The 12990-nt window shown below is 43.9% G+C and overlaps 4 protein-coding genes across 8 annotated transcripts in view; 1 reads left to right on the forward strand and 3 right to left on the reverse strand.

Annotated features, from left to right (window-relative positions):
• The window catches only part of LOC113211501 (division abnormally delayed protein), a 150136-nt gene extending 148247 nt beyond the window's left edge, over positions 1-1889 (reverse strand). The window contains exon 1 of the mRNA XM_052265328.1: positions 1025-1889. Coding sequence (XP_052121288.1) covers positions 1025-1220 — 196 coding nt within the window. The 5' untranslated portion in view covers positions 1221-1889. The remainder of the gene's footprint in view (positions 1-1024) is intronic.
• A 917-nt stretch (positions 1890-2806) lies between these two features.
• On the reverse strand, positions 2807-8131 carry LOC113206337 (PAN2-PAN3 deadenylation complex subunit PAN3). Of its 4 annotated transcripts, none has more exons than XM_026422370.2 (11): positions 7914-8131; positions 7231-7363; positions 7059-7139; positions 6747-6971; positions 6351-6666; positions 6100-6255; positions 5908-6024; positions 5433-5824; positions 5210-5349; positions 4768-5122; positions 2807-4682 (listed from the first exon to the last, which is right to left on the reverse strand). In XM_026422370.2, exons 2-11 carry the CDS (start codon positions 7300-7302, stop codon positions 4557-4559), a joined length of 1980 nt encoding a protein of 659 aa, XP_026278155.1. In that variant the 5' UTR covers positions 7303-7363; positions 7914-8131; the 3' UTR covers positions 2807-4556. The 4 variants fall into 4 exon arrangements, with proteins under 4 accessions (XP_026278155.1, XP_026278156.1, XP_026278153.1 ...); XM_026422371.2 differs by having other exon boundaries at positions 6870-6971; positions 7231-7417; XM_026422368.2 differs by having other exon boundaries at positions 7231-7417.
• A 175-nt stretch (positions 8132-8306) lies between these two features.
• LOC113206339 (uncharacterized) lies at positions 8307-9218 on the forward strand. 2 transcript variants are annotated; one of them, XM_052265329.1, is made up of 4 exons: positions 8307-8463; positions 8551-8581; positions 8694-8911; positions 8990-9218. In XM_052265329.1, exons 3-4 carry the CDS (start codon positions 8698-8700, stop codon positions 9142-9144), a joined length of 369 nt encoding a protein of 122 aa, XP_052121289.1. In that variant the 5' UTR covers positions 8307-8463; positions 8551-8581; positions 8694-8697; the 3' UTR covers positions 9145-9218. The 2 variants fall into 2 exon arrangements, with proteins under 2 accessions (XP_052121289.1, XP_026278158.1); XM_026422373.2 differs by having other exon boundaries at positions 8312-8581.
• Positions 9219-9334: 116 nt separating this feature from the next.
• Positions 9335-12567, reverse strand: LOC113206338 (protein salvador homolog 1). Its single transcript, XM_026422372.2, has 11 exons — positions 12157-12567; positions 11932-12035; positions 11760-11839; positions 11551-11675; positions 11343-11451; positions 11126-11257; positions 10861-11011; positions 10587-10779; positions 10345-10505; positions 10038-10203; positions 9335-9925 (listed from the first exon to the last, which is right to left on the reverse strand). The coding sequence occupies exons 2-11, from the start codon at positions 12020-12022 to the stop codon at positions 9799-9801; spliced, it is 1335 nt and encodes a 444-aa protein (XP_026278157.1). The 5' UTR covers positions 12023-12035; positions 12157-12567; the 3' UTR covers positions 9335-9798.
• Positions 12568-12990: the final 423 nt, after the last annotated feature.

Consider the following 12990-nt stretch of genomic DNA (forward strand, 5'->3'; position numbering starts at 1 on the left):
CCCTCCAACACCGTGATCAGACACGTCCGGACCTGCACCGCACCGGGGGGACCCGCCGCCACCCGCCGGGGGTGCGGTGGGGCCGGACATGGTACGTACTTGTCGATTATGGCATGCGAGGAGACGGGGGCGAGGCCGGGGGCTGCATACCGCAACACCCCACGGAGCGGCCTTGTTGTCTCCAAGGGAAGAGGGGGAGTGGTAGCGGTGAGGGGGGGGGATAGAGAGAGACGGGGCGTGGCGTGGGGCGTGAGATTTCACCCCCGACCCCCTCTACCCGCCGCCCTGGGCCGACATGTGACGCGCCATGACAGCCCGCTGATCGGGGAGCCTCGGACCTCGAGGACGTCACGCTCCCCGCATCCCCCGCGGCTCCTTGCGGCGGGCTGTCACCTCCCTCCTCCACCTGGTGTACCACCCCCCGGTGCTCCCGCCGCCGCCAAAACCCTCTCTCTCTCGCTCTCTCTGACAGAGCGCCAGCCGCAGCGTCCGCCCGTCCGCCGGCAGCGCCGTCGCCGCCACTGGCACCGGCACCACTCTGTCTGGCAGGCGCCGGGCGGGGGCCGCCCGCGCCTCCCTCGCCCAGCGGGATTTTCACTCGCGGTTCTGGCGGCGTCGTTGCGGGGCGGGGGCGCAACTACGCCGTCCTTAGCCTCACCCCTCGCCCCCCGGCCGGCCTCCCGCGCTCGTAAGTACGCACCGTGGCCGCACAAGCCACACGGCCGGAACCAAATGCTTATCGCTGCGAAAGACTCGTAAAAGTAAAGCAGCAGGTGCGGTGCGGTGTTGTGCGCTCGCGAGCGTGCGTGCGCGTGCGTGCGCACCGTCCTGTGTCGCTGCCGCGGCGGCGGCGCGGTTCCGCTCAATGAAGTCCACTTCCGCCGGCGACCCCGTGCGAAATGGGATACCAACTGAACCCCCCGCCCCGCACCCTCACCGTTCAGCCGGGATCGACGTTCCGTCGCCGTCGCTCCGGTCGTCAACATCATCATCATCATCGTCATTCTGGCTGTGGAGTACTCACCACTTTGCGGCTGATCCGGAATGGGCGTGGACAGGTTCCTCCTGATGAAGTACTCCTGGACGGACGCGCAGCTCTCGGCGTCCACGGCCACGGCGTGGCCCTTGTCGGAGGGCAGCGCGCAGCAGCGGCCCGCGCCCGCGAGCACCAGCACCAGCAGCGCGCCCAGCATCCTCAGGGCGCCGAGCGGCACGACCATGGTGACAATAACACGCGCACTCTCGCTCTCACTCGCTCTCGCTAAAAAGCGCTGAAGCGCTCGCGTCGGCGTGCACTCGTCACACTTCACTCGCGTCGCGGGCAGCGTCGCGTCGTCTGCGCGGGACGTCTGTCACAACGCGTCTGATCACAGCCGCATCGTCACGTGTCACGTCACACGTCACGTCACTTCACGTCACTTCGCGGCACGGCGGCGTCACGTCGGCTGGGGTTGCGGCGGGCTGGGCGGCGGCGGTGCTGTCATCCTCTTGCAGGGACGAGAGAGAGAGGGAGCGGCGACAGCGCCAACAACTCACATCCCACAACAGCTGACCGGAGAAGCACGGCGGCCCGGATGGCCTGCACCAGGTGACCGCGCGTCGTGTCACGGGCGTGCGGTGCGCCGGCAGTCGCGGCGTCGCGGGCAGCACGAACGAGTCGCCGGTGACGAGCGTCGGGACGCCGGGGGGGTTCGCGACGCCAGGCGCCGCGGGGTAGCGCTGCTGAGAGCCTGCCTGTCTGCAGCGCCTGCCGGACGAGTACTGGGGCTCTGTCCTGTCCTGCGCTCCTGCGGCGGTCTGGCCTGCCTGTGCCGGGCTGGCGTTGCGCCCGCCGCACCGCGCGGTGTAGCGACGGCGGCGCTGCCCCGCGCTGTCCCCCTCTCTCCCTCTCGCTCGCCCCTCTACCGGTCCTGTCCTGTTCTGAACACACAGATATAGTATGGTTCTGCACAGTCGTGCGTCTGCCCGGCTCTGCGACGTCAGCTTGACCGGCCGGGCTCTGCGCTCCGCGCCGCCCAACGGAGCGGGCGGGACCCAGCCAGAAGGGGCGTCGAATGCCAAACGCACTGTGTTCTTGTGTTCATTGAGCACCTTACCCCATTCGATGGTGCGGTAGCGGCGCGGTGGCAGCGCGTAGCGGGAACCATAACATGCAAAATTTCTCGTGCGTTTCGGTTAAAATGAGTAGTCCTATCGTCTTCGGTGTGAAAAAAATAGTACCCTACCACACAAGTTTCATAAAAAGTAACATCAAAATAAGGGCGTTTGAGATATTTTTTCGACTGGAGGCTTCTGCTTTGTTATGGTTCCGCTTGCAATCGCATTTCAACGCGCATTGAAGCGCATCGCTTCTAGGGGCGGCTGCCCGAGTCTGTTCGCTAGTCCGACGTCCGACTCAGGTCCGACCCAACTGCGCGAATGCGCGACGGCGACAGCGCGACTCCCCCGTCGGGCCGGCCCCCCGCAGGCTACGCAGGCTGGCCGGCGGACGGCACGCTGCCCTCTAGGCCAAAGATAGCTGCGCTGCACCACGGCACGGCGGCTGACCAGCCCACATTTACCTCCACCGGTATGGCAGGATGCTGGTGCTGCTGACGCCCGGTACTTTTGATTTTGTTAGTAGCCAACCCCCAGTGGCTGTCACTACCCGAAGGTAAAAGTTCCCCGTTTTAATATAGAAAGTGCCAATTAGCGTTCCAGTTTTGAGCAGTTTTTCACCACCCTACCCTGGATCTTCCCTCCAGCGGTGGATCCGGAGAGGCCCAGCGCAAAGACTGATAGGGCTGATGCAAATCAATACGCATGCTTCTTATTTTCCAAAGGACTTTCCATTTTCTTTATTAAAAATAGCTCACTTAATTGACAGGTATTTTTCTCAAACAGATATCACAATAAGGTCGCAGTGAAAACCATTCTAGATCTCAACAGCACAATTCCTCAATTCCTTGCAAGGGAGCAACATCTCAAGACCTTACCAGCCCCAACATGCAATTAGGTAATTCATATAATCTGCATGGACAACGACGGACTGACTATTTCATGACGAACCCTTATATGACTAAGAGTTCAAATATCACATCACACAAAAGCAATCATAATTTCTGTTACAAACATTGTTAAGTACTGTGCATCTGACAAATCATAAGAAATGTATTGGACTTTACTCAGAGATTCCACAGTTTTCACCTCCAACTAGGTGCTGCAACCTAAGCCTGCATGAGTCTGATGAGCACAAAATCACAAGAAGTGTGCAAACAAAGTTCATTATTCCCTATATACACTATCATCTACAGTAACACCTGAGGTTTTACATCCACTATTAACTGAATTATTTATTTGTTACTTGTATGAAAAATTCTTTGCAAAATAATAGTTTTGATTGCTACTGCAAACATAATTTTATTTCATCATAACCAAACAAAATTAAAATTTAATTTTCACAAGCAGAAGTTTGTTGCAACAAAAATAATGTGGAATTCCCAATAATTTAGTCATGTTTTAACATTATGGCATGTGGAAACATGACCCTAAATTCAATATTAAAACTTTTATAAACTTTATTCTTAAAAACATCTTTGTACCTTGACAGATCTGATTCACAGATTAAAAAGAGAGAAAAAAAAGTCTTGCTGTCATGACACAGACACCAATACGAACAGCCATGGAATAAAAAATAACTTACAAAATTGATATTTAGAATCAAAATCCCTACAACAGTAATAAAAAGCAAAATATTGTAGAAAGGCCTTTCATATGCAGATTCAGTCAAGGATGATTCCTTGCAACTCTATAGTACCAAAATAAAATGTAAATGCACATCAAAAACCAGCGTACAAAAAGATATACTTATTGCTGAGGACAGCGCTTTGTCGAGATCCAATAAGAATGTATAAATGGGCTTCATGACTCAACAGCCAATATTTCCAGAAAGAAAAGGTGAAAATGGCAGGTAAACAAGATTGCTCTTACCTCTGGATAACATACAGTGGCGCAATTTCAAAAATGGGAGGACACAAAAAGCCATTTAAATCCAAAATACAGGACTCAAAGGACACTTTACAACAGACTAGTTCTTTTAAAGATAGTGCCCTGTCAAAAATAATTCATGTTCAACAAAAACAAATGTCTGCAACAATCATAACACAGCTCTGAAATATTTCAATAGGAATTCAGCAGCAAAAGACTGCTATCAAACCCCTACACCATCACAACTTCTCTTATTCACAAACATTATTGCACCACTGGTTACAAAATAAATAATGTCATGTCAATCCAGACTCAAGAACGTAAATTTAATAGAGACAAATCTAACTGTGGTAACTGCTGTGCTGACAGAAACGGATCTGCCTCTTAACAGCAAATAATTGGTATTAAGAGAAATTCACTTATTTATGATCTCAGCTTTTGAGATAGGATTCAATAAATATCTCAGATTTTGTACTATGTCTTTGGGCGGAGCTGCACAGATCCCCTGCCACATTCTGGGCTACAAACGGATTGTGATAAGTGTCTAAAATACTGAATGTCATTCTCAATTCTGACTTAGTTATGAAATGTTATGAGCGAGAGTCTGCCTTCACTGAAGCACTGAAAACTTCCTCAAAAGATGTTTCCAGACACTGTTTGAGCTCTGCATAACTAACCACCAGAACACTCTGCTCATCATGGGACATCAAGCAGATCTAGAATAAAAGAAAAACAAGGATATTTTCATTTACATGATTTGAGTGATTTGATTGCAAAACAGGTTAAAATAAAAATACAGACCTTTTCATTGACACCAGCATCTAGTTTATTTAAGCAGGTGACAATATGTGCCATATCCAACCAGGGTCTTCCATCTTCACTTACTTGATGAAACACATAGTCTCTGAATAGCTTCAACATGTAACGATCACCAGTTTCTGCCCATGAAGGATCCAGATTTAACTCAGGTCTCTCATTAATTGTGCCCAACTTCACCATTAGTCTGCAAAGACGTCCGTTCTCCATTTCCTTTGCCAATTCATTTTCAAGCACATCTCCTCTGATTTGCAATGTATCTAACTGGGTGTAAAATCTGGCTCCAATCATTGGCATGAGATCTGTGAGTGAACGCCTTTGCTGAGTTGTCAGCAGGTATCTAAAATCACAGATAATTTACAACTTCAATAAAATCCTTAAATGGTAAGATCAAAGTAGATAAGAGGCAAACCAGGCAAACACTAACACAATCAGGTTCCGTAAGTCACTTGAATAAGTTCGGCCAACCAAATCAAGGGATGTCTTGAGATTTTCAGGTTGTACAGATATGAGAGATTTACAAGCCAAGGCTAAAACTAGCTTTCCCAAGGCACACAAATCTTCTTGCTGTGGGAATGAGAAAAAGGAGAATTCAAAGCAAAAACTTAAAATATTTTTCTTGATTAATCTCAAGTTGTATATAGTCATACCTGATAATGTGGTATGTGAGCTTGAGGATTTGTGACATTGGCATCAAAAGTAAGCACATCCATTACACCAGCACAACTTAAACGCAGTCTTGAGCGGGCAGTAAGAATAATTTTTGTAGGATCAAGTGCACGGCATGCTAAACCTGCTGCATGAATTACCCTGAGAGCAGCTGTGACTTGAATAATAAAGTTCCATATAGCAGCTTCTGGTAGAAGGGAACTATGTTGAGCTCTTAACATTGTGTTTTTCTGATGGCTGTACGGGCGAGGTGCGTTCGGATCATTTGAAAAAGCATCAGAATAACCATTGGGTGCATCTGAACCAGTTGGGGAAAAATGTTTTGCTAAAAGGGTCTCAGAACCAGGATGATAGTCATAAACAAATATCATTGCTGAAATAAGGAAGAAAAATGTTGAAATTAATTTTAAAATTAATAAAGACAAAGTGGTGAGAGTCATAGTTTCAGTAACTAACAGTGATCATTAAATGCTTTAGTTGTAAAAACTTCTCTGAGCTGTACAATGTTGGAGTGTTGTAGACGTTTCCACGCATCTACAACAGTCATACATTTTGTGCTTGGCAGCCTGAAACCTGTAGGCAAAAGAAACCAACTTGAATTGATAGTTCAAGAAAAACTTTATTGTTTTAACAATCATAAACCCTTACCATGAATTCTTCTTAGGCAATAACGTACTCCAGTTTTAGTGTGAGTGGCTTTATAGGAAGTTGTTTGATATCCCATGATGTTCACTTTGGGAGTGCCACTTGTTGCTGGCTCTAATGGACACAGCTCATGATAATTGTCAACTAAAGCAGGTAAATCTGTACAGGCAAGTAGGTTTATTAATAATGTTGACATTTAGAACAATAGTAGGAATGATTTTCAAACCGATTTCCTTTGTATGAGGCACATTTACCTGCATTTTGATCTGCTTCAGCGACAGCCATTACAAGTGTGTTCCGGAGCGCAATTTCTTGACGCAATTTATCAGCAACATAAAAGCTACTTGATGCAGCTGCAGGAAGTTTCTTCCCAGGACCAGGAGAAGATACAGGAGATGTTGAAATAGGAGTTAAATGACTTGGTGTTCCAGGATACATATAGTAATTGGGGGATGATACAGCATTAGCTGTATCAGGAAGAGGAGAAGCACTGACTTGTCCAGCATCAGCAGTGCTTCCACTTGATGCAAGTGAAGTAGGATAAAAATAAGTGGTTCCACCGACATTTTCCTTTCAATAAAAATGAAACTGAGTTAGTACCAAGAGCATCAAATACACAATAAATTGAGAAAAATGATTCACAAAAATACTTGGTAAGTGGAAGCTGCTGGCTGAACTGGTGTTGGATGCAAAATTTTAGGGGGAGGGGATTGTGATGCAGCATGACTCAATGGTGATCCTGCTAAGGTTTGTGCATTGGCTGGACTACGTACCGGAGACGCATAAGAATTTCCTAAGTGAAAATTTGGACTGGAATTGGAACTAGAGTTGTTTGCCAAATTGCTTGGCACAAACTCTGTTGATTGAGCAAGAACCTGTTATAAAAGAAGAGGTGATTATCATTCAAGGTCTTCTGTTTCTGAACTCAGGTGATTTATTAATGTAAGGTTTCAGATCCCAACCTTTTGAAATTGGGCTGTATGGTCTAAACTCAAAGTATTCAAATTATTGGACAGAGAATTAACAGATGGGGAGGATCTTTTCTGTAAAACAAGCAAAATTGGATTTTCAAGAAAAATAATGGAAAAACTTGAAAATGTTTTAATACATTTGTCGCAATGTTCAAAATCATACCATGTAAGTGGCAAGCTTCGATTCTTGGGGTACCCCATTTGGTTGCTGATATGGTAGGAACATATTGTCCATTACAAGAGTCACAACCAGTAGTTCGTTGATGTAGGCTGTCTCCTCACACCCTCTTAGGGAACTGTGAAAGGGTGAGGGAATATTTTTTAGATAGGACTGACATCAGGGAAGCACTCTGCAAATAATACAAACATAGATGTATGGCCTTGAACAGACATAGCAAGGACAAGGAGAGTGTGGCTTACATGCATGGATTGGGGAAAATCACAGGGTTGATCAGAAGGGAATGATATAAATTACACTAAATATTCAGATGGTTAAAATATTCTGTTTAGTCAGGCAATATTTTTTTTGTTCTGAGTGGTCCAATAAAACTTGTAAGGTGAGGTGAGGCATAGCTCACAGATATAAGCTTCATAGCAATGACAAAAGGACAAATAGATTATGGAAATTGTCGCGATTTAAAGCAGCTGCCTTACTTCCATGCAGCAACTCATATGGTCATGACAGTTGTTTCTACTGCACTAACCTCTTTGTCTGTCAGGAGCCATGTTTTGATACGCACCGTAGGGTAGGGGACACCTGTCAGTGTCACAGCCACTGTATTTTGGGCTCTACAAGTTTCCTTTGGAAGGTATAGAGCTTCCAGAGGCCTGTATTTTGATCCTTACCTAATATGGAGATATTAATCGCGTACTGATCCCCTCATTGGTTGGATATTACCAGTACCGATATCAGTCTGCAGCAAGCAGTTCACAGCAGACCCAACAAAGCAACGCGATCAGCAACGCGACGAAGGACGGAAGATGAGTCCGCGTTTGAAAACACCTTCCATTCTCAACTGTCCCACTCTCACTTGCAGCAATGAGAGCGGGGCAACAAGGACAGAATGAATAACACATACGCTTAGAGCGACCTCGACTCCCCGCGCACTTGCCAGTGTTTTCGAACGCAGTCCTTCACCGATGAATCAATCGCTAGATGATAAAGGACCGCGCTAATATTTAAAAAATAATAATGAGAACTACTAAATACGCACGCATCGTCGATTTTATAGAAAATTTACCCGAAAAATTGAAAAATTGATCTTAGTATCTCTGTGCTCTGTACGCATATATCCAACAGACCGTGAGTATGAAAACATTAGGAGCAGCAATGTATGGGGAAATATTTCGTCTGCTTCAAATAATACGAAACACTTCACTGTGAAGAGATTGCATGGTGTGAAAAGAATCACCTTCTCATAATAATAACGAACGTTTTCATGAATTTTATGAAAATTTTGTAGTTGTGTCTTCTGTTTGTTAGCTTGCATATAAAGGTCAACTACATAGGTTAGGTATGTTTATTTTCATTCCTACAAATGGCCATTCAAGAGTTTCACTGTAACTCCATGATATATCTAAGAATTTCCTCCTAAAATCCGTGAATTTTTTTCACTGTTTTTTCAGCAAAATGTTCTACTTCTGGATCCGGCGACAAGTTCGCAAAGTTATGGCACCTATACCTGTGCAAAAAGCTCAATTTTATACTTCATTTTTCACGTATGCTTACATTTTGACTGGCTGGACGATATTCGGATCAGCTGTTTATATAATTTTTGGTGAGAAGAAGAAGTCTGGAGGATCCATGTTTGGGAAAGTTGGAGAGGAAGACTATGTAAATCCAGGTAATCTCTTTGAAATCTTTTGTCAAGTCCTGTCTTAATGTTCAAGGATGTTCCTAATCCACGTTTTCTTTGAAATAGGGTTTTATTATGGAAGAATATTTAGAGCTGATAACATGAAAATCTATTCTACTCAAGGATTTTCTTTATCAAAAGATGGAGAGTATAAATATAGTGAAGATGATGAATTAAATGTTGATAAGGATAGTAAAGAATTCTTTGGTGAAGAAGAGTAGCTATTTATGAGAGATTGATAATGTTGTCGTGTTACTGTACCGAATAAAACCTAATTCTAGTATAACAATCAAAATTTTGAATGCTTTAAGTAACCAGAAGCAACATACTTGATACAAAAAAGCGTAAGAATGATATCCATTTCGTTTTGCTTGGTTTTGGATTTAGTTACATTAATTAAAAGAGGAGAAATTGTTTTAAAAGGAGCAATGTAATTCATCTGGATAAAAAATATTCCTTTAAAATATCACAAAGTTACCAAAAGCAGTACAATCTTTATCTATGGATATGTAAGCTTATTTTAAAAAGAAACAAAAATATAGTAGGATGTGGATTAAAATCAGGTTTCCTTAAAATCAATAACAATTATAGAAGATAAAAACAGAAATTTCATATAAAAAATCCAGTAGAGGAAAACCTCAGTGCAAGAGAAAAATCAGAATAACTTGTGTCTACTGTGATATGTACAATAGATTTAAAAAACAATGAGTGGGTACTCAATCTAACCAAAATTGAAAATACTTTCAAAGTAGCTTATTGATCTAGGACACAGCCAATAGGAGAAATATTCTACAAGGCACAATAGAAAATGAAATTGTGGAAATCAGCCCTACTCAGAAACATCCAACAAAAGAACAGCAGCAAGCAGCGCATGATCATACTTTTGTCTCAACATTCTGAGAAATAACTGGAGTTTCTCTGGGCCCCTCATTTGGTGCAGGCAGTGCTAGTATCTTGTGTTGTGCAGTTACCCTCCTTTCTGCTTCATATGCAAGGGCCGATCTGAAAATAGAATGAAAAAAAAATAATCTCAGAACAATCAGAAGTATCTTTTATAACTTGCAGCTATAAATAGTCACTGCTGTAATGCCATTTCTTAACATTGCTTTCTGACCTATAGGCTTCATAACGCATAACAATTTCTTCCAGTTCCTGTTTGTACAATCGTGTGAGCATAACATTAAAACAGTCAAGTTCTGGCAACCTGAACATTTCCCATTTTAGTTTGTGATCTAAGTCCTGTGATGCTCTTGAATAAACTCCTAACCAGTTTGGAATTTCTGAAAAACAGAGACAGTAACAATTTATTCAAAAAGAACATGATATTAAAACACTGACATTTGAAAATGTTAAAGTCAGCCTTGCTTTACAACAAAGCAAAAACAAATGAAAAAAATGAAGACGTGATGAAAAGCTCATACCTTCATTTAAATACGGGTTTGCTGGCACAAGTACACTGGGAGGATGAAAATGAATGTGTGGAGGCAAAGGAAGAGGTACATCCAGGGATGACCGAAACTCAGGCTGGTAATTGTAGTGTGGAGCACATGGATGGTCATACTGAGCATGTTGTGTGATATGGCTAAATAAAATTATTTTTAAAATTTAAAACTGTAAATTAATGAATGAAAATATCCCTTCACAACCTATTTTAAGTACTTACTTGACGTAATAGATACCGTATTCAGGTGAATCAATACGTTCCCATCCAGTTGGAAGACCTTCCTTTTCTAAGGGGTGGCTCCAATGGGTAGTTTTTGTATTGTGGTCAATGTAATATTTACGGCCACGAAGAGTGAAATCTACTGACCAGCCAGGAGGTAAAGGGAGTTCCTCTGCTACTCCATCAGCACCATCTAAACATTCCAAGACATTAGTTGTAACAATTTTAGATTTCTTTTCAGCATTACAACAACTAGGACATATATAGAACATACTGGCAGCATCAGATGGTGCTTGATGTAGACTGTGTTGAGACCCCTGAAGAGCTTCATGGGTTAGACCATGCAAGGCATGTGGAATGGACATGTGCAGAGCATGAGTCGATTGCTGTGGTGTATGCAGCAATTGATGACCATAAGCAATGTTCTGCAAAGAATTGTACAAAAATCTTAATTACTTTAAGGCGGTAAACTTTTTAATAATAAGCTACTACAAGGGAAAAAAATAATCAAATTTTAGGACTACCAAGCATGAAATTACCTGGTATGATGATAGTCTATAATCATCAAGGTGTTGATGATGAGCAGTCTCACCATACCCTTGGTCAGGTTGATGAAGTCCATATGCATCCTGATAGTCAGCACAGTGTGTATGCATATACATCACATTAAGCTAAAGAAAATCCCGAGCAATGAATTTAATTTAATTTTAAAAGCTGTATGTCAAGATTTTGTTAGCCTAAAATGAAACCTCATACCGGAGGAAGCTCACTAGTAACGTGACTACTGCTAGGCACCAAACTATAGCTTGAGACTGGATTACTTGATCCATATTCAGAACCACTCCCCATTGACAAACTGGCAAATCTATTTTAAAAAACAAAAAGTTATTTTCCATACATACCTGAAATACAGTGGCAAAAGAAATCAATTTTATTAAAGATATGTTTGAAATTGGGTACAAACCTATGTGCAAGGTCTGGAACAGAACTGCTAGGTGTATACTTCCCTTCATGCCCAAGCGATGCGCTAGGGCTTGGGGTCATACGGCTGCCAAACTTCTGAACTATTCTAGTAGGTTGCGAACCAACCTGAAAATGGTACAACAATTATGCGTCAGCCCTCCCTAAAAGAAGAGAATAGCGGTAGTTTTCTTAGATGTCAAAACCACTTACAGACACAACAGATGAATTGGACTGAGAGCTTTTACGACTTGAAATTTTCTTCACTGGATCTGTAGTCCAAACGTTAATGACTAATCGGGACAATACATAAAACGTTTGTGATTAAGTGAAGGTAATAATGAGTGAAGTTTTAAAGAAAGGATGGCTATATTTGATGTCTTACTTGGCATTTCAGGTGGTGTTTCTTTCTTGACATACTTGCCAACAACTCCTTCCTTTATAGTTCGTAAGTCCTTATTCTTTCGTGATTTCATTTTCAGTCGGTTTCTGCCAGATTAAGTTTGGAAAAATAGCAAATAGTGAGAGAGGTTGGACTCCTGACAATTTTTTTCATTGAAAGATGATCCGACTTCAAATGTAAACATGAATGAACAGTGAGGTTACATACCAAGGTGCTGGGGTGCTATTATTTCAAATTCAAAAGATCATGAGCACCCATAAGAAGACGTTTCACATTTGTCATGGCCGGGGTGAAAGTACTTCAGGGAAGACTTTTCTCTGCATTAGCACACCAATATACAGAAAAGAGACTTGGCAAAATGTTTACTGATAGCGCCCTTGGCTGCGTTCGGAGATGCCTATGGTTGCCTCAGCCCGCAGCCCTCAGCCTTTTGTCCCCGCGCGGCTTGTCCGGCAGCCGGAAAGAGATGTAGAAACTGTTGTTCGACACTAGTTAAATAAGTAAAACATCTTTGACATGATGCGAAAAAAATATGTTCGTTTCAGAGCTGCTTGTCCCTGCATGCCTAGAACCCTCAGTTGAATATAATTGTTTTTAAAAAGTTGAGCACAACAGCGTTTCTCATAGATGTGACGTCACAAGCAGACGACATTTCACAAGTCGAGGAGCACCGCCAGGTGGCGCTCCTTTCTATTTCCTGGGCATGGTTGCCCGGGAACTACAAACTCCTGTTTGCATCCGTTTAGGTTTATGCCCCCTTAAAAGAACGACTGAATGTCCAGAAAGATGCGCCAAAACTCAAAACAATGCTCAAACATTACTTAGCGTGGGGAGGGGGTAAGAGGAAGGGGTGAGCAGTGCGGCTGCTGGAGGAGGCTGCCCGCTCTGTCGTGCGTGGTAGGACTCTAGTGCGTGCGTCGTGCGGCTGTTGTCGAAGACAGACGGACAGCAGGCAAGACGGGCGGACTGACAGCCGCCCCTCCACGACGGATGGGGAAGAGGAGGGGGGTGCAGGCTCGGCGACGAGGGGGCAGTGGGGCG

The sequence above is a fragment of the Frankliniella occidentalis genome, unplaced genomic scaffold (assembly GCF_000697945.3).
Source record: "Frankliniella occidentalis isolate FOCC.00 unplaced genomic scaffold, Focc_3.1 Scaffold26, whole genome shotgun sequence".
NCBI lineage: Eukaryota > Metazoa > Arthropoda > Insecta > Thysanoptera > Thripidae > Frankliniella > Frankliniella occidentalis.

What these genes read in the sequence shown, in the direction of transcription:
- LOC113206337 (XM_026422370.2), bottom strand. Translation starts at nt 7,302, where the DNA reads ATGGACAATATGTTCCTACCATATCAGCAACCAAATGGGGTACCCCAA. An exon ending in CGAAGCTTGCCACTTACATG is followed by an intron (nt 7,140 to 7,230) that starts GTATGATTTTGA and finishes CTTGTTTTACAG; the next exon opens with AAAAGATCCTCCCCATCTGT. An exon ending in TAAAGCATTTAATGATCACT is followed by an intron (nt 5,825 to 5,907) that starts GTTAGTTACTGA and finishes TCCTTATTTCAG; the next exon opens with CAATGATATTTGTTTATGAC.
- LOC113206339 (XM_052265329.1), top strand. Translation starts at nt 8,698, where the DNA reads ATGTTCTACTTCTGGATCCGGCGACAAGTTCGCAAAGTTATGGCACCT. An exon ending in GGAAGACTATGTAAATCCAG is followed by an intron (nt 8,912 to 8,989) that starts GTAATCTCTTTG and finishes TCTTTGAAATAG; the next exon opens with GGTTTTATTATGGAAGAATA.
- LOC113206338 (XM_026422372.2), bottom strand. Translation starts at nt 12,022, where the DNA reads ATGAAATCACGAAAGAATAAGGACTTACGAACTATAAAGGAAGGAGTT. An exon ending in ATAGACTATCATCATACCAG is followed by an intron (nt 11,012 to 11,125) that starts GTAATTTCATGC and finishes AATTCTTTGCAG; the next exon opens with AACATTGCTTATGGTCATCA. An exon ending in AAACCCGTATTTAAATGAAG is followed by an intron (nt 10,204 to 10,344) that starts GTATGAGCTTTT and finishes TCTGTTTTTCAG; the next exon opens with AAATTCCAAACTGGTTAGGA.